This window comes from Drosophila ficusphila, unplaced genomic scaffold (genome assembly GCF_018152265.1).
Source record: "Drosophila ficusphila isolate 14025-0441.05 unplaced genomic scaffold, ASM1815226v1 contig_414, whole genome shotgun sequence".
NCBI classification, from domain to species: Eukaryota; Metazoa; Arthropoda; class Insecta; order Diptera; family Drosophilidae; genus Drosophila; species Drosophila ficusphila.
Window position 1 is genome coordinate 11,813,839 of NW_025064328.1, and position 20,092 is coordinate 11,833,930.

The 20,092-nt window shown below is 42.1% G+C and overlaps 2 protein-coding genes across 3 annotated transcripts; one reads left to right on the plus strand and one right to left on the minus strand.

Annotated features, from left to right (window-relative positions):
• Positions 1-129: 129 nt before the first annotated feature.
• LOC108096744 lies at positions 130-3,816 on the plus strand. Of its 2 annotated transcripts, none has more exons than XM_017198595.1 (5): positions 130-418; positions 626-1,895; positions 2,123-2,339; positions 2,399-2,661; positions 2,721-3,816. In XM_017198595.1, the coding sequence occupies exons 2-5, from the start codon at positions 628-630 to the stop codon at positions 3,712-3,714; spliced, it is 2,742 nt and encodes a 913-aa protein (XP_017054084.1). In that variant the 5' UTR covers positions 130-418; positions 626-627; the 3' UTR covers positions 3,715-3,816. The 2 variants fall into 2 exon arrangements, with proteins under 2 accessions (XP_017054084.1, XP_017054085.1); XM_017198596.1 differs by having other exon boundaries at positions 144-234; positions 304-1,895.
• Positions 3,817-4,568: 752 nt separating this feature from the next.
• On the minus strand, positions 4,569-19,600 carry LOC108096746 (protein windpipe). The gene is given in 5 exon segments (XM_017198599.2): positions 4,569-5,432; positions 5,435-6,497; positions 6,499-7,375; positions 16,265-16,311; positions 19,361-19,600. Coding segments are annotated over 3 exon segments (2,052 nt in total). The 5' UTR covers positions 7,306-7,375; positions 16,265-16,311; positions 19,361-19,600; the 3' UTR covers positions 4,569-5,250.
• Between the last annotated feature and the right edge of the window lie 492 nt (positions 19,601-20,092).

A 20,092-nucleotide genomic window follows, 5' to 3' on the forward strand; every position in this document is an offset into this window, starting at 1 on the left:
TATTTGCGCACTTTGCCACACTTGTCATTGCCCCAAGCAAACGGCTTCCTTATCACCAGCTTATCTTATCAGTCGGAATGGAAGCCGATGCCGAATGCCCGCTGCCCTCGGCCAGCAGGTGAGTAATTTTCCTCAATCGGCCAGTATTAGACCAGCAGTTGCGGGGAAAACCTCTTCAAAAAATAAAACCAAATAATCTAAAACGGAATTTGGAAAATCCTCTAACCAATAAGTGTAAAATGCTGAGGGCGTGGCTGCATCGGAGTGGCAGTAAAATTATTAATTCGTTTTGAAACTCCTCAGTTCGATTTGGAGCTCTCCTGTTTGGTTTTCTGTTTTGGTGCTCCAGTTTCGTGACTGATAAGATAAAACCCAACTGCATTTCGAAGGGAAAATACGAGCCATAATAACTCAAAAGGTGAATAAGTCCGAGCTAATTGTGACGTCACTAACGCCTTGAAATCGTCGCAATTTCGAATTGCGTTTAAGCAAAAGCCAGAGAGACAATAACTTGAAAACAGAATACAATTTTAGCCCTGATAAGAGCGTGAAATGAAAATGCATGCGCAATAGAGGAGAATCTGGATTGTGGAAATTTAATCAGCTTCATTCATCTATATTGCAGAAATGAGGATCGGATTGGAATTAGTTATCCTACTTTTGGGATTCCTCTCATCCTGTGTGGCTGTAAATTGTCCTTTTCCCTGTCGCTGCTCTTGGGTTGTGGATAGTCTGTATGCGGATTGTTCGAGGAGGAATCTGCTTACTTACCCAAGTTTCGATGGCATTCCCGTGGAGCACTTGGATTTGTCGGGAAATAAATTCGAAGAGTTCCCCACCCAATATGCAGATATTGACTCGCTGATCTACTTGGATTTGTCCAACAACCACATTTCTTCCATTGACAGTAATACCCTCATTGGTTTTACTTTACTGAGAACTCTGCTGCTGGGAAATAACTCCATAGAATCCTGGCAAGCTCTTAGTCCCAATGAGGCCTTTATAAATGCTCCGAGTTTGAAGAGACTGAATCTTGATGGCAACACTTTGGGATCCTTTAGCAACGGTGAGAGTTTCGATATGCTGACCAGTCAATCCCTCACTGAATTGGAACTGTCTTCCTGCGGAATAACATCTATCGGAGGAGATCAGCTAATAAATCAGCTGCCGAATCTGGAACGCCTTAACCTGGCCAACAATAAACTGTCTCAAATTGCCGCCTTGCCCTCGAGAACTTTGAGAGCCCTCGATCTGAGCAACTGCAACATTCAATCATTTTCCGGTTATTTCCTCGAAGCCATGGAAAATCTAGAGGTTCTCAATCTATCCAGAAATACACAGCTCCAGTTTGACAGCCTGTCTGATGATCCTATTCTCACCTACATGTTGCGGATATTGGATGTGTCTTACTGCAACTTGGACTCCATAGAACTCAACGGTTTGCCGCAATTAACCGAGGTTCGATTGCGGGGAAATCTTCTGAGAACAGTGGATGCCAATACTTTTGCCAATAATACCATGCTGGAAATCCTAGATCTCTCACAGAACGTGTTGCGACTCATCGGCAAAGATGCCTTTACCAACTTGAAAAGGCTTAAGAAGCTCAACTTGGCTTTCAATGAAATAGCCAGGTTGGATCGAAACTTCATTCAGAGCAACGATGTTCTAGTGGAGCTAAACCTCAGTCGAAATGTGCTACAGAAATTGACGAGGATTGTTTCCAATTCGGTGAGAATCATAAACATGAGTTGGTGTGAAATCACCGCGATAGAGAGCACTGCCTTGTCGAGTCTATCTGTCATCCAGAACTTGGACTTATCCAACAATCTTATCAGCGACATTCCCACTTTTATGAGATCGGCAACGTTGCAGCACCTGAATTTGGCCAACTGCAGGTAATAGATATTCTTTACACCATATTTAGTGCGAACCCTTCCTTTTATAGATTAAGTTTTAAATTTAATCGCACAATTATTTCACAAGGCAATTAAAATACTAATTGTAATTTTAACTTTAGATTTTTAATGCTTCCGTCTAAAATATCTATATCAATCAACTCCTTCGGTTTCTCTGCAAACCCTTTACATGTGACACAGTGTAATTATTAAACTATTTTTTTCAGGCTAACTACAGTACGAAACAACACCTTCAGAGAGTTCCCCGAGTTGGCGGATCTCCACTTGAATGGCAACCGACTGACGAGTCCCATTCCTCCCCAATATTTTTCGAGTAACAAGTTCCTGGATCAACTGTGGTTGGGCGACAATCCCTGGATTTGCGACTGCCACAGTCCGCTCTTCGTGGAGTTCTACGACTTTCTAACATCTAAACCAGCTAAGGTGGGTTTGTTTTTCGAAAGAAATTAAATAAAATACCTAATTTAATAATTTTCTCACAGATAAAAGACAAGAGCCACTTACGTTGCGCAGCACCTGCCATTTTCTATGGGAAACTTTGGGAGTTTGCCTGCTCGGATGTGTGGATTGTGACTGCCAGGAGCAGTAGCAATGGCGAAAAGGCCTGGTCGATTATAATGATCACACTCCTGGTTTTGGGTGCTCTGGTAATGGCCTACGCCTGCTTGCAAAAGTTCCTCAAGAAGCGAAAAATCAGGGAAAGCGATAGGGAGTTCGAGGAGAATGATGATGAGCTAAGGCGCATGTAAGGATAAGCTGTTTTCTATATCAAACCTTCTGTTTAATATTTTTAATTTCCACTAGTCGTGATCTCAACAACCGCATTCTGCAGGAGGAGGGTACCCCGAGTATTCAGCACACCCAGGAGATTAGTTTGCTGCCCTCCTATGAAGATGCATTGAGAATGCCCAAATTAGAGAGACCTGTGAAATCAATGCTGGATCTTTCAGGCCCACAAAGAACTAGAAATTCCCGGAAGCTAAGGAGATCGCAGACCCACGATCCAGAAGGATCTCAATCAGAGGAGGACGAGGGACTTCAGTTGGACTCCCGCCAGAGATTCCGCAGTGTGGAGATGCTTTCCAATCGAGATAAAGAGAGAACCGCTCAATATGGACCCTACAGACGAACTGGTTACATGGAGTACAACCAATCGGGAAGTCGGATTTTCAGCACCGAGGATGCCCGTTTCCCAGCAGCTCATTTGAAAACTCAAAACCTGCAGAGTGCTGAGCAGATTGGTAATTTCCAGAGCTACGAAAATAGTCCTTATACGAAACGAAAGCCAAAGATAGCAGAGATTCCTCCTTTCAAGAGGGTAAATATGATGGCAGATAGCGTGGAGTTCCTCACCGATCCGGAGTTCGAGGATGTGGCCAGTAAGCCCGGCAGTCCCTTTGCAAAGAGGAAGCCAAAGCCACCATTGCCACCACCTTCTAGTATGAAAGTCAGTGCCCAGGTGTACACAATGCAGCAGAGTCCTGTTCTTGAACTGGATCCCGCCATCGAGGATTACTTCAGTGCGGCTAAGAAGCAGCCTTCCTCCTCCACGATTGCCAGCGATTTCCAGGAGCTGGAGGAACCAGAACTGCGATCCCTTCCAGACGACAATCGATCGAGTATCTCCCGATCGGATGTGGAACAGGATCTGGAGCGGGGAAAGCGGAAGAAGCGGAAGAACTCCGCCAGTCGACGGGTGAGTGGCAGCTTCTCAGCCGCCAATGCCGCCGACAGCTCCTCCAGCGACTCCGAGCACCACGCCCTGGTCCACAAGCCCATGCGAGAGACCTTGTTTTAGGTCTAGACAGCGTAGGCCGTACTGTTAGTTACACCCGACTTGTTAGCATATCCATAAGACTATTTAAACGCACCAACAAATAAACTAACATTTTTGAGTAAATTGTTTTATGTTTACACAGTATAAAAATCTTAAAGAAAATTACCACAACCAGAAATTTTGTAAACCTATTTAGCCCATGGGTTTTTAACCATTAAAATTGTTTATTTATTTTTATTTGAATTTACAAGTCCAAAACTTTTAAATAGCTAGGCGGAATAGCAGCACTAAAATGCAAATTAAAGATATATACATTTTTTATTATTTGAATACCGTCCAAAAACCGTTAATATTGCTACAAATTAACAACTCAAAGTCTAAGAACAAGAGTAAATATTCGAGCGAGTCTTGTTTCAATAAATTTAACTCAAAGTATTTGTGACTTAAAATTTGAGTGAAAGCAAATAATATTGAGTGAAAGCTCGTTTGGCTACCGGAACTCCAAGAAGTGGAGTTTGAGTGAAAGGTCAGAGAAAAAACTTTGAATGTGAAGCATGAACATCGAAAATTGAGTAAAAGATAGAAAGGGTTTGAAACCTGAATATGTCGCCACTGGCGCCATCTTTTGATGGCTTTTATGATTTCATCTGACACCGAACTCGTGGCGCCATCTACATCACAAGTAACAAACTTTGTGCCTTGTATGCAAATTTTGAATATGAATTGCAGTTTGGGATATTACCGATTAATTTATTTCAAGCTTGAGATTTTCACAATAAAATTTACCAAAAAAGAAAAAGGTTTTTCCTTTTACAAGTAAGTTCCAACCAACTCATTCTGATAATCACAAAGAAACAACAAAACCCCGTTTTAAGTATATTTCAAAATTCGCTCGAATTTAATGAATTCACACAATATAATTTCACAAGAGAATGGAGCTTAAGTAGTTAACAGTGTATAGGTATGTTATAAAAGTACATATACAGTAAGTATGGTGTGTACATCACATGCAGATGCAGTTTGAAAACATATATTTTTCCAAAGAGTTTCTCTCCTTTCGCTTTCGCTTTTCTCCCCGATACTTTCAATATTTTCACTCGACGATCGTTTCCATTTTGTTTAATGCATATATTCTTTAACTTTGGTATTAAACTAGATTTACGCTTAGGATTAATTAATTTACTTATGGCTAGAACACTACTTGTCGGTCACACTTAAGACGGGGATTTTGGTTGCTTAACTCGAATAGTTGCTGTTTTCGTCGCCTTGGCTTCTTGTGTTATATGTTGTTAATGTTGTTGCAGTTGCAGATCCTCCAGATTTCGATCTGCTATAGGTTGCTGGTGATGAAGCTGAGGAGGGATTGCATCCCAGTCACCTTTCCTCCGATCTGAATCCTCTCTGAATTTGATAAAAGCAGTTAACCAAGTTCTGTTGCAAAACATAGGACTTTTATCATATTCGATCGGTTTGGAATAGGCACTATTTAATTGGGCGAGTCGGGAAAGTCGGTCTGTGTCGAGAGTTGATGGCTAGCTCGCTGGCTGTAACCCCACATCAGTGGCCATTGATGGGCACCTGGGCGCTGTGGGTGGCGGGTTCGACTTGAGGCTTAACAGGAGTGGTGATTATATCCCCGGCATTCGACTTGCTGCGCGTCACGAGCATGGGAGTCTTGGGTTTGGGGGTCTCCGTCAGCTTGATCTTAACCCTTCCCGTTTCCGGGGAATACACGGGGAGTACCTTCCGGATTTCGGAGAGGAGGGCAGGTAAGCTCCATCCGGTTCGTTGTTGTTTTGCTCGGCGGCTGGTTGCTGTTGGTGTTGGGCGTACTTGGAAGCCCTCGGAGATTGGGGAGTTGGGTAACGCGGACTAATGGGATAGTACTCGTGGGCAGCGGGTTCTCCTCCCTCGGGAGCATCCTTACCAGCTCCGTTTGCCGAGCCATTGCCATTGAGAAGCGGCTGCTGGTTAGCCGGATCCTTTGAATCTCCGTTTTCATAAGGCTTCTTTACAATCTGCGCCTCATCCAGTTTGGTTTTCTCGCCAATCAGAGGAGAGTGCTCCTGCCCGTTGCCATGGCCATTCTTCTGCAGCGGCTTGCCCAACTGCTTCTTGTCCATATCGAGTAGCTCCGTTTGCCTCTGGGCTTCGGCATCTCGTGCCGCAGCATTGCTGTCGTACTTGCAACGCTTGATGGCCACAAAGAGCACCATGCCCACCACAATGAGACCAATTACTCCAAGTAAGTAGTAAATGGCACTGCTCTCGTCCTTCTTCTTGCCCATCTGGGCGGTCAGGATGTCCGCGGATTCCTCGCTCTCATCAACAGGACCATCGGTGACCACATCCTTCTCCACAGCTGTTTCCAATCGAGTGTGAACCACTGGCACAATCACCTCCTCCTCCACGGGCTTCTTCTCCTCGTTGCCCTCGAAGATGCCCATGTGGTTGCTGAAGACGCTGGTGTCCGGATTCTCAAGGGGCTTGCTATCGTCCTCATCCTTGTCATCCTGCTCCTCGCTGTCGTTATCCTTACCATCCAGTTCGTCCTGCGAGGCGAGCTTTACTTTGGAGGCATCGGGAATGATGAGCGCACCACCACCGCTGCCGGAACCCTCGACATCCTCTTCATCCTCGTCCTTCACGATGTGCTCCTCGATCTCAGGGACCTTTTGCTCCTGAACAGCTGACTCCGCAGCTTCGGGCTCGGGAATTGCCTCCTCCAGCAACTTGAGCTCCTTGTGGGTTTCGCTTAGGTCACCAGATCCCTCCACCTCATCACCGGGCAGCGGTTCCTGGGGGGGAGCGCACCTTCTTCGGTGTGGCACTGCGATCGATGGGCAGGTAGTCCTTGCCCAGCTCCCAGTTGTCCTCCTCCTCGCGTTCGCCTGAAGCCACCGCAGGTTGGTCGCCCATCATCAGTTCGTTCTCCTCTGCCTCGAGCCACTGCTGCTGCTCCCTCTTGCAGATCTCGTCCTGCTTCAGCTGCAGCCAGGAGCGACCCTTGAACTCCAGGGGAAGTGAACAGACCACCGGGTGCTCCATGTACACCAATCGCTCCACCAGCCAGTTGCGAACCTCCAGAGTTTTGCAGGAGCAGTTGATCTTATTGTTGCTGAGCTCCAGTTGGCGCAACTGATGCATGTGGGTCAGTTCCAGTGGCAGAGTGGTGATGTTGTTGTGCTGCAGGTTGAGCACTTGCAGATGCTGCGGCAGCCTGGCCAACTTGTCCGAGGTGAGGCGGTTGTGCTTCAGGTTGAGTCGCTTCAAACGCTTGCCAAGGTGACTGATATCCGTCAGCTGATTGTGGGACAGATCAGCGGAGGTCAGTTCCGGCAGCTTGTCCAAAACATGGCTCAAACGGGTGAGGTTCAGGTGGGAGAGATCGAGCGAATGCACGGGAATCTCCGCGTAGAAGGGCTTCTCCGCCACCCTCAATCCCTTGGTGCCATTGCACTTGAGGTGGTACAGTGGCTTATGCGTGTGTTGCGACAAACTGCAGACACAGTCCGCCGGGCAGTCGGTGGGCGGGCGAGCGGGCGTGGGCGTGGCAGCGGCCAACACGCAGAGCATCAGGGCCAGCCAGGCGGTCAACTGGGAACGCTCCATGGCTGTGAGTGTGGATTTTGGCTGGTCAACTGGCAGTGGATCCTTCTTGCTTCCTCTCTTGGCGTCTTATCTGAAAAAGCAAGAATAAATGTTAGAAAGAATTCCATTACAATTAGGAATAAAAGGAATACTATTTAATTTTTAAGAAATATGAACATTTCATAGATCATTTGTAAAATATTTTGATCAGACTAAACCATAACTTTTTCTTTATCAACAAAGAGTCCTCTTACAAAACCTTTTCTTTGCACCCAAAAATATTTATCTTTTCCCATGGATAAAATTTCTAATAATAAACACAAACAAATCATATTATTCATTTAAGGCTTAACTCGTTGTTTACCTGTGTCTATATCTGTTTATTAACGAAAATCATTTAAAGTGTATTTCCAAAAATTAAACAAAAAGCAAACCAATGTGAATCACACTTTCCCGAAAAGTATAGATCTCAACAACCGTGGACTTTGCCCATCAGCCATAATGATATTGTATATAGAATGTATTCACCCGCTACAAAAACATTGTGGAAATCCAAGAAAAATATAGGAAAGTACCTTTTAGACACTCAACCAAAATGAGAAATATATTTATTGTATTTTTCTGCAGCACTTTCTTAGAAGTTCGACTGAAACTGACTGTCTTTGAACGGAAACTAACTGAGTTTTTGGCACTTATCTTTGCCTGGCAACTTTGCCAGATTCTTCGTCACTGGTTGCGTCATGGCCACATTCAAACCTCCACTTCGATATTCCATGTTCCACCTTTCTATGGCTCCTCTTTCTCCCAACCCTATCGATATTTGTTATCGGTGCTAGATTCGCTTATCGCCGCTGTTCAATCCCGAGTATTTGACGCTATCTGTGCGAAGTGTAATTAATATTTCACTCGTTTGTTCCGTGACATCAGCAGAACCTCGCCCAAGCACCTGACCCACTCTACCCATTAGTTCTTCCCAAAAACAAGTGAGTCAGTCTGCAGGAGAATCGAATGGGATCTGAAGACTCGCCAGCTGATACCCACTAATGGAAGGGGGGTGGGGGGAGGTGAAGGCCTTGGGCAGTTGCACTCGCTTAATCAGCGCAGATTGTCAGCGGCCCGCTTTTAATCCCCGTCTTCTGTTTATTGCTCGCTTTCCACGAGCCACGCAAACTGATTGACGGCTGTCTCGTGGATGCAATTTAAGTGCAACTGGCGCTCGTTTAGATCGGTACAACCCCCTCCTCCTCCCCCCCAGAAACCCCCTCGGTGATAAACCCTGAGCCTGTGACCGCAAAAACTGAAACTCTCGTGCAGAGAGCAAAAACTTTGGAGTATTTTTAGCACAGGTTGTGATTCTATTTAAAACTCTAAAAAATAATAACAAACGTGCTTGATAACTGCAAAATCATCATTACGTAACAAATATATTCTATTTGAATTATTTTAATTAGCTATTAAAGTGATGCTTATCATGTACGGTTTAAAGAATTGTTTTCAAAAATAAGAAAATATATGTATATACTGTATATAGTGTGAGTCATATGCAATTTTACAATAAACAAATTTTCCCAAATTTTTTAATGGGCCCTTTTTTCTAGAAAAAAAGAATTGTTATCAAATATAAGACATATGTATTGAAATTGTGAGTCATATAAATGATTACGACAAAATCGTAAAAAATGTATTTTTATCAAGGTTCATAAACTTTGTTGCAATTATGGTTATTTATTAAAAACAAAACAAATTGAAAACGCCATTTTAAGCATAAACAACAGATCCCGTTTAAAAACAAACTATGTATGTATATTATAAGCCACTAAAAATGAAAAATTATTTTTCAAAGATTGTTTATCAAAATTACCAACCAAGACTCAAGGGTAAATCAATTAGTAATAATAGAATTGGTTAAATCTTTACGCTTGACTCGAAAATGAACATCTAATAGTTTACTTTTAGATAGTTATTTTCTCAATATTTAATGCTTTTAAACGGACTTAACACAAACAAATTGGAATTCCCATTTGAATCAGCCTGAATAAATTCCTGTTTCCGGTGGGTTTTTCGCTGAGTGTGGCGCAATGGCGATGCCCAATCCTAATCAGCAGATAGACGAGATCTAGAAAAGATGCCGGGTTGTCTGAGTGGCTCTGCGCTGCAGTCGCGTAGCCAGCTAAATTTGCAATTTGTAACGCGGACTTGAATTATTCAACAGTTGACTATATTTACATGCGAGATGCGGCACACTGAAATAAACTGAACCAAACTACTTTTCAGCAAGGGTTGCCAATGCTGCACGTGTATCTCGGCGGGGGTTTCCCTCGAGCTTTCCTCTTTTCCCTATTTGTGTTTTGTTGTTTTTTTTTTTTTGCAGCGCCCTTTGATGCGATGAGGCTGAAAATTGGAAATGGTCACAAACATGCAGCTGCTGCTGCTGTTGCTGCTGTTTGTGCAAATAATTGAAGACTCCCCGCCCCTCGGAAGCAGTAAATACCAACTGGAAATGAGGCGTCACACGAGCATGCAAAAACAGGAGGAAAAAAGCAGAAAAACAAAAAATAAATCTGCAGCATCTCAAGGGGGAGCCCAAGGTCAGTGTCATTATGCGGCCGTTCGTCCGAGAGATCCGAAATCGGATTCAAAATCGGTAAGCGACGCGGAGACACTTGAAAAGTGGTTTCCAGCAATTGTGTCACATCGTTTTTGGCTAAACAGCCACTTCTTTTGGCTCTTAGTGTTGACAAATTGCCGCGACTTGGATGCACCAACGGAACTTTCACCGATTGGCAAAAGAGGGAAAAGGGGGAAAATGGGGAAAAGGGGGAGGTAGACATTTATCAAAATCTGTCAATTGCTGAATTGGTAATTTGCAGCTGCCACCTGTTGCGCCAAATGCAATCAATGCGGTTAATTGCCTCTGGCTAAAATCTTTAGCTGCATCAGCGATCCTGCACTGATATCATAATTCGATCACGGGTTTTGCTTAATTACTTTCGTACTGCATGGATTACCCCTTTCTTCCTGCCACACGAGCACTTTGATGTTGCGGCAACAGGAAGCTGAAATTAAAGAGGGGAAAATGGGGGAAAGGTCTTAACACATCCACCAAATGCTTATGCCACTTAATGGCGAATACGAGACGAACTTAGAATAAACCAAACCGTTTGCAAATTGAGAGAAATCAGCGCCAGACAACGGCGAAAAAAAATTTTAAACGATGACAAATGTTCAACCTTGACAGAGGCAAACAAAAAAACAAAATAAAAAAGAGTGGAGAACAATCTTTAGTTTCTGTCTTCGAGTTGAACTGGAAATATTGTAGCGGCTCCAACAACTCGTTCTTTCACACTCGAACAAAAGCGTATGAAAAGCCACAAAAATTAAATCACGTCATGCTGCGATCGCCGCTGAAATAAATTGTTATATACGTATATTTTTAGATTTGTGCAAATCTTTTTTATACATTTCAATTAGCCTCCGCTCGACGAGAGCATTGTGCCCGCTGCCGCCGCCACGAATGATAAAATTAAAAGTGTTTAGTTGCTCTTTGTTTGGCCACATAACACATAAATAAATACACAAATAAACGTAGATATGCAAATAGACGTGGATCTTCTGGGCCACTCGCTTAAGATTCCATTTTCGCTGCCGCATTAGCATTTCTATCGAAACCTTCTGCGAATTCGCAACATTTCTTCTGCATTTTCTCTTTCAGGGGGGAGGAGAGGAGAAGCAAAAAAAACTGATGACGCCGGGCAATTAAAACATCAGGTGATTTGGGTATTTTACCTGGCGCAGAAAAAAATCCAAGCTGAAGCTGCCGCAAACGTTGATGTGTTGACCGCATTAAGCCAAGAAAAAAGCGGCAAAAAAAAGACCGCCAAAGCGAGAGATGACGTCTAAAGACGGCTTGTGAGTGAGTGAGTCAATCGTTCGGATTTGGCCAGCACACAGCTCTCAGCCATTCACAATAACCACACACAATATATCCACGAAGCCCATTCAAAACGAGCGGCGGCAATGGAAAGACAAATTAGCATATTCTAATTTCCAACTCGCTTCAACTTATAGTTGACAGATCGAGTGAGGTATATGTACCCCACTATATATGTATATAGTTCCATATATAATGACCCACATTGCGGTCGGAGTACGCCGTCAACATTATCAATAAAGTGCCATTTAAGCATTTTGCAATTCAACTGTTCAATCAAGTGCAAATGAGCCTAAATTCAGGCGTAACCTGAAAAACTCTTTCCCATATTGAAATCGCGTTCCCGTTCCCTTTCCCGTTCTCTTTTGCTTTTTAAACTTAACTTAACTTCGCTTTACCTTGCTTTGCTGGCTGTGCAGTGTTTAATTGATTTCCACGAAACGGGAGAAAACCAATCACCAAGCCAGTGTGCATAACCAAAATATGAGTAGCGAGCGTTGGCCAAAAAATACAGCACACACTCGTAAAAGGCGAAGAGACGGGAAAAAAGTGCAGAGCGTAAGCTCAAATTATGTGAATTATGCAAAACGTGTTGGCCGAAGCAGAAAGCCAAAGTCAATGTACCAGATAGTGGTCATTATTAAGCAGAAAGGCAGACCCTCCGGCCAACATTGCGTATACGCCTCGTAGAGCGATTCTGTAAGAGAGACGAGATAATCCACGCAGCACAAGGCACCATCCATCTGAACTTGACCTACGATTTCGTCGGCTATCAGCGATCGGCTGATTTTTTCGCCTCTGGGCAGCCGGCCAAAAAATGTTTGCTGGCGGAAAAACAGGGCGCACAGAATCTTGACATTCAAAATAAAAATGCTCTACAATACTCTCCCTCTCAATTGAATCGACGACTGCGGTTGCAGGAATTCTCAAAATAAACAGAGACCACAAAAAGAAAATCCGGCGAAAGAGAAAGGCGGCCTTAAAAATACATTTTCATTCGGATTTCTTTCTTATTTTCGGGCTTCCTCTTGCAATCTATGCAAACAATTCAACGCCCACACGGCAGCCCACAAACTTAAATCTTTGCCATTGGGACAAACATATACAACTGATGATGGACTTGGGTGTCAGCGAGTGTTGATTCTGATTAGTGCCAAACGCCATTTCGAATGACTGTTTCTGTCAGTGGCCAGAGGTGCGAAGCCCAAGAAGCCGTGAGATCAGATTGTGAATGGGAAAAGCCACCAGAAGCAGTGCTCATTTTCGAGGAAATCTCTCTTACTCATGCCAAACGATTGTGGTTCATTAAAATTTGGTAATGAAATGAATGGAAATACTTGCAGATGCTCTACAAATATTTATAGATAATTAATCATTGGGAAATATTCATTGAAATGTTTAAAGTATGATAATAAAGAATTTACTTTATTTACATAAAATAGTATTTTAACGATTGTGGTTTATTTTTAATTTGGTTATGAAATTTATGCAAATACCTTAGGTTGTAAATTAGTATTTTTAGAAGTATTTTAATCAAAAACATATTTCTTTTCTGTAAAATTTATATGATCATTTAGAAATTGGGTAATAAAATTTATACAAATACTTGCAGATGATCTAAAAGTATTTATAGACAATAAATCATTGGGCATTACTTGTAGCTCTACAATATAATAAGTGACTTTTGTATGCATATAATATTTATATATTTAAAGTAAAATGTCTGTGCATATAGTATTTATATATTTGTTATATGTAAAGAATCTTGAATATTTTATTAGCTTATAGATATAAAACTCAACCTATAATACATTATTAATGTATTTAAAATAAAACGAGACACAACAACGAATCTGTTTTGTTGCGATTTGTTTTTGTTGCCAACGGCTTATAGGTTGTTCGAAAGTTGAGTGATTTTTCGTAATTACTATGCCGAGTGATATGGGTGGAAAGGTTCCCACTTAGCGAAAAGGAAACAGCAGCTGACTTTCATTGAACTTCGCTGGCATTCAATCAGAAACACGTTAATTTAGTCGGAGCTCCCAACTGGAAGCCGATCAATGCCTTATAATTGTCCGGAGTTTATCAATAACGAGTTCCAGCCGACTTGGCTCAGAGATCAAATCAACTCGGCGGGAATCGCGCCACGTAGCCATAATTAGCTGATCCGAACTACAATGTTACGTGTAGATACAGATGCGAATACATCTATTCCTGTGTTTGTGCATACTAATAGTCGAGTTAAGTAAATATCCACACTCTCGTTAATTGGAAAAAAACGAGCGAAACCCTGCAGATCGTTCTGCTGTTCAGCAAATAAAAAATACAAAAAAAAAGAACAAAAAACAAGTCGTGAGCTTCGGTTTCGCTTTTCGTTTTTCATTTTTGGGCAACTGATGGTGATGCAATTGGCATAAAGTCAGACTTGGCTAGATATTTCGCATTTCCAAATTAACGCATTTGTGTGGGCTGCGTTTTTCGGAATCGCCAATGAAATGGATTCCGGCTGCGACCTTCCCCCGAGTGAATTGCATCCCATTAACACATCGACTGCTTCCGATTAGGCTGCAAATAAAGCGTAATTCGAGCAATTTACTCACAGCTCGAGGTGAGTGTTGAATTTATTCGCCCGTTACACTGCCAATAAATCTCCATGTTGCGCCATTAAATATCAATCGAACGATCTGACGATTAAACTATGCGGCTATGGCCGAAATCTGTCTTTAGACCAAACAATTTTGTAGTTAGCCGAGAGGAATTTATACGGCATGCCACATAAATGCCAAGACGACGCCTGGCTCTGGCGAGAAATTATTTGCCAATCTGCACCTGCGAAATGCATTCGCCTGCCTCTTTTGTTTCCCCTTTGAATCCCCGAGTGTTGTTCTCTGGTTTGCCTACAATTTACACTGCGCAGCTGGGGTTCAAGTTCAGCCAGCAAAATCAGCAAATGGATTTAATTATGCTCGCTGCTTAGTGACAGTGCTATACACTCATCATTGTTTTCAAACTCATTCTGAGCGGAGAATGAATGACACTCGTAGTCAAATAAATCTAATTGGGGTAGTCAGACTAGACAGTCACTAAATAATCAACTTTTTAAACAGAATTTAAGTAATAGAAATATTGAAAAATATTGCAAATATTTAAAATCATCTTTATGGTTTATTTACATTGCACAGCCCAAGTTAATTTATTTAGCAGAATTTACTGATGAGTTTTTCAAACCCTTTCTAGCAGAGAATAATTAACACTCGTAATAAACTACATTTAATGGCTTTCATCAGACTAGACAGTCACTAAGCATTAAAGATTTTGTACACATGGTTATAAAATGTATATACACCTATACTTTGATATGCTCTAGAAAAATTTAAATGACTGGCAACATAAATCATAGGACCGCGCTTCCTTTTATATTCAAAATCATCCAAGTGTTATTCCTAGTTATGTATTTTGCTTGTATTTACCGATGAGCAGTTTCATAGAAATCCTAAGCGGACAATAATTGACTCTCTTAATAAACTACATTTAATTGTTGTATGTCATTATCTGCCAATTGGTGAATGGAATTCCAAGAAAAACTAAATGCCAATTCATGCAAGGTGTTGGACAGGAAAACTGACTCAAACTCATTGACTTAGCTGGCTGATGTCATAACAACACTTATGAAATTTCGTGAAATTATTAACGACAAGTGACGTCATGAAACGAAAGCCGAAAATGTGCCAAAATTGAAAATGGCAAGACCGATTTGGAAACTCCGTCATCGATTGCGACACGAGATCTCGGAATTGGCCTGAACTTGGACTTGCCCAGCTGTTTTTGTAGTTTCCTATAAAACCCGATATCGCTTGCTGTATCAACATTTGCCCAGGGGTTAATTTCAAGAGCAAGTCTTGACCTTCCAGCGAGTTGTACATGCATCGTATGTAGTGCAGTGTAATTACAGGCAGTAACCCATTCGCATTCCCACTGGCTGCTGTTGTTGCACAGAAGGCGACTGTCGGCCCGAAAGAGCCCATCAATTTGTACCATCATTTTACACTCTAAGAAAAAATCATCAAGACTTCTATCAAAATAAATAGTTACAAAACTTATATGTAACAAACCTGTTAGTAAAAAATAAATCAATTTCTTTATGCTTGAATTATTGATATTCATTTGTTAATACACTTGAACTAATAAAAGTCAAAATTATATTACTCGAAGTCCTTTTTAATGGAACTAGTTTTATATTGAATAAAAAATTTAAATACAGGTTAACTCATTTCTATAACTTGCAGTCTTTAAACATAATAATAATAATTTACAGTAATTCTTATAAATTTTAAAAATATTTCCGGTTTTTAGCTGAATTCATGCAAGTTATGTGTGATTATTGAAAAATGAGCTTTAAATCATATTAATGATTCCCAAACGAGGTTCCTTGCTTTGGTAATAGAAATATTAATCCCGAATCAAAACGCCTAGACCAATCAACGAATTTTTTCCGAGTGTGCAAGTGGGACACTCCTCCAGACAAATTAGCCTGCGGTTAGCTGTGTGGATGCATTCGAAGATCGCATGATCGCACAGCCGTTTTTCATGGCTTCGTTTGGCAGTTGACACGTTAAGAGCACGCACGTTTGCCAGCCATTTAAGTGGCCCCAGCATCTTGGCCATTGCCACCGGCCAGAAGATGGAGGAGCCGATAAAGCGGAGAGCGGCATTTGACAGTTATGACCACTTGCTTTATTTTTAGAGCCAAAAACTGCTAGTCAAGTCGGCAATTCGAGGTAGCGCAAAGCCAAGCAAAACTTCGGCAAAAAGCAAAAGCAAACCAAAGCCGGCCGGCACCCACAGACTGGCTAAAAAGCTAAGAGAGCAAAATAATAAAAAATAAAACAAACTCGGCCGAAAAGCAACTGAACTGGTTTGGTTTTTTCCCCACAATGATGACGATGCCGCCGAATGACTCGCATTCCCAGTTAGAGCGCCGAAAAAGATCTTGAACTTTTTGGGTTTTCGGGGAATGCCAATTTGGGGTTTGCACAACTCAATCCTTACCTTCTATAAGACATGCATTCGCCGATCCTTGGATCCTCAGTTGGGAGCTAAAAAAAAGGAATAAAAAACGGATTTTAATATCAATGATTCGAAAGAGCGCACCTTGCACTCGCGGAGTTTTCTATTTATGTGCGCAATTATTTCTTGGCTTTGATTTTAATTGTGTGCAATTAAAGTCTTAATTGCCCGCCCGTCTAAATTCATTTTTAACGAACTTTGCCTCGCCAATAGACTGTCATTCGCTGCAGCAGCTGTCTCTTTGGTTATTAAACTCATCCTAATCGCCAGTGAAGTGTGAAAGTTTCGCCAAAACACATAAAGACTCTCCTCTAAACTGGGGAATTAAATTTGAATAAAATTGTCGGGGGGTCAGCAAAGTTCAGCCTCCAAGGTGAAGAATCGTACGGCATCTCTTCTCCAAAAGATGATCATGAATTAGGCAATTAATGTCGCGATGACTGAATCATTGCCTCGTCGAATCCCAGGGCGTTGCTCATCATCCATTGTTGGGTTCGAATAGTGAAGAGTGAACAACCTGCTGCCTGATTGCTATGCAATGGACGTGACCGAAAATATTGTCACGTAATACGTAAAACTCCCACAGAGTTGGAATTCAAAGGGGGGTTTTCGTTTGTGAATGGTTCGTAGGTTGGAGATCCACATGCAAATTAGCTGAAATTGATGGACTGGTCAGCGCTTCTGATCTGTGGAATCCACTGCCACCTGCCAGAGATTCTGAGATCAGAGAACCACATGTTGAACTTGAATTGTTCGCAGATCGAAACTATTTCCACGAGATGTTTACACTTTGAGTAAACAATCCATTGGCCCATTCTGCGTCACAAATCCCATACTTCCAAACTTCCATATGCCTCGGCCGGAATTCCTTTCATTTCGGCGAGCTTTCCACACTATCTCAGCGCCTGAATTTTTTATCTTATCGCGCAACATTTGCTAATTATAGATAGAGCCATACCCCAAAAAAAAAAGCACTAAACACTGTCATGTGCACTTGAGCCCCGGGATTTCTGGCTCTCATTTGCCTTTGACAATTTTTCTGTTCTAGAATGCACTCCATTGCGGAGGCATTTCCACTTTTCACCCACTCGAAGGGGTTGCCCAACGATATGGTTTTGATTGCGCCCCGATAACAGCTTGTTTCGCCTTATCGAAGCACACTCGTTGCTCATCCGCATTGGAACAACAACCAAACTATGTTATGTATATCTAATGGGGACAAGGTTGACACATCCACCAAAAATGGGAACATGAAGTGCACTCTATTTCTATGTTTTTTATCCGAGAGCGTTACTGCATTCGAGATCGAATTGCCTTGGATCGAGACGGAACATAACACCTCGAAAACCGAGAAGCCAGACGCGAGGCGCCAATTATCGATCAAGTGGAGAGGGTCGGCCGAAATGTGCAAACAAGTCTTGGTGGAATTGAACTTGAAACACAAACTAAATGAGTGATTCATTTTTAAAAAATGTTAAAGCCATCATATGCTTAACTTTATTTAACTGAAAACTGAAATCATGGTTAGATTATCAAAAACTTATGACTGATTCATTTGCTACCGTTTAGCATAATTAATAAATATTTTTAGGAAAGTCCACACACATATTGAATCAAATAAAAGAATAGAAGAATGGCATTGAACTTGAGTTACAAAACGAAAGAATGAAAAGCTCTTCAGGAAACACAACCTTGATATTTAATCAGTTAGTTAAAATAATTTTAAAACCCAAGCCAAAGAAGTGATAAATTTTCAGGAAACTTTACACATTTCCTGCGACTGTATACATTTCCGATAAATTACCGGGCCTCGGGTTATAGATAAGTTTTTCTGCGCCTCTCGCATATATAATATATATTAGCACCCACAAAGCTTAACTTTTTTGCCTGGCTGAGTGGCTGGGCAGCGAACTATTGGCCATAAAGCCGATTTCTGGAAACTGCCTGAAAAACAGTTTTCAGTTCGCACTCGCACACCGCTGTGAATTATGCGCTGGAAATTAGCACCTTTGGCCAAAGTCGGAGGAGGATTACGCAAGAGAGCTGGAGTTGAGTTTATGGCTCCACTCGGAGATGGCCACATCCACATCCACCTTCGCAGTTTTCGCAACTGGGGATCACGTCTCTATCTCCCCAGTTGATTGATAATCTCATTAGGCGATGACGTTGCATGACTTTTCGCTTTTAGACCTGACAAACGGCACTCTAAGTTATTAATATTTCTCCTTCGTACATCTCGTGTCCGAGTGATTCATCCCGCTTTTGAAGTGTCAACCACAAAACGGAGGAGGCCTACCCTCCAGAATGGATATATAGACCGGATCGCCTAACCTATCCGTATCTCAATAAACACATGAATCAACTGGCTGCCGTGTGCGGTTTCCAGTGGCTTTAGTTTTTACGTAAACGATTCCGAATTGCAGGGCTCCCAAAGCTTGTTGCTTCGGGTGGGTTTTCTCATATGCACAATATATATTATATACGATATACATCATATATGGCCAGACAGATCGGATCGGGTTGAATGAGGGGGGTTGTCGGGGTGGCTGGAAGCCAAGTCGCGTAGGTAGCCGAGATTTCATGTGAATGCGTGCCACTTCTGTCTCTCTTTCGGTTTTTTCGCTTTTTTTCTTTTAATAAGTTTGCAATCGCTCGAGTTGCTTTTTAAGTGCTCATTGCCGGGGGTTAAAAGAGTAACCGTTTTATTATAGTTTACCCATCCCCCTTTCGTATCTTCCTTGCCTTATTTTTTGGCAATTATATAACGTGGCGGTGTTGGGAAATAAGGTCAAGTTTGCCCCAGAAAACCCAGACAGACCGCAAATGCAACTCGGTTAATAAAAAAAACTAAAGCGGTTCGGCGAGCCACTTGCTTCAGTTCGGAATTAAAACCCCGAACCCTGCCCTTTTGCATTGGGGAATTGCTCGGCGGCGAGATTAATCCCTTGCGGATTACTATCACAAAGCACGCACTAAATTAAGCTGATTTCGCCTTATCGAAACAGCCAGACTTCTAGGCCTTTTTTTTGTTTTTTTTTTTTTGGGTTATCAGAAACGCAAGTTCAGAGGCAAACTCACAAACACTAAATCTTGATTATTTGTACTTGAATATTTTTGCGGATTGAGCACTAGAGCACTTTTGTTTGATCAGATCTCTGTGTTTTATAAATTCTTTGCAATATTTGCTCGAGTACGTATTGTACTCAGGTTAGCACTGTTTGTATTTGTCTTTTGTTCTTTGGCACTGAAAAACAGGGAGTCCTTCAACACGCGATGCGAATGAACGTCTACCGATTTGAACTGGCGACTGCAGACTGGCGGAGATCGCCGAGATTTCTCAGACGGCTATCATCACAGCAAAGTGTCGCAGACGTTAAGACAAAAAGTATACGAGAAAGCATACAAGAATTCGAATCTTTTAAAAGGGGGAGAGAGCACCCAAAAACGCCGAGAGGGATGACAATGAGGGCAAAAAACAACAGAAGCAGGGGAAAAAAACCAGCAGCACGTCACAAGCAATTTAGACTCGTAAATCGCCCAATGCAAGTATCTAAGTATCTTGATATCTGGCGGTTTGGTTTCGATTTTGCCCGCTGCCCACCAAAAGATTCTTTTTTTCTAGTTTTTTTTAGTTTTTCTATAATATTTCGCTTGTTCGGCGAGCGTGTGTGGCAACGGAAACGGTATAATTTTTAATTACCTAGACAGGGGGATGTGGAACTCGGAACGCTGCTTTTTCGGATCGTAATTTTTTATAGTTGTTTTTTTAGATTCGCGCACGCACCCGACGACACGTCTCGACTTTGGAGT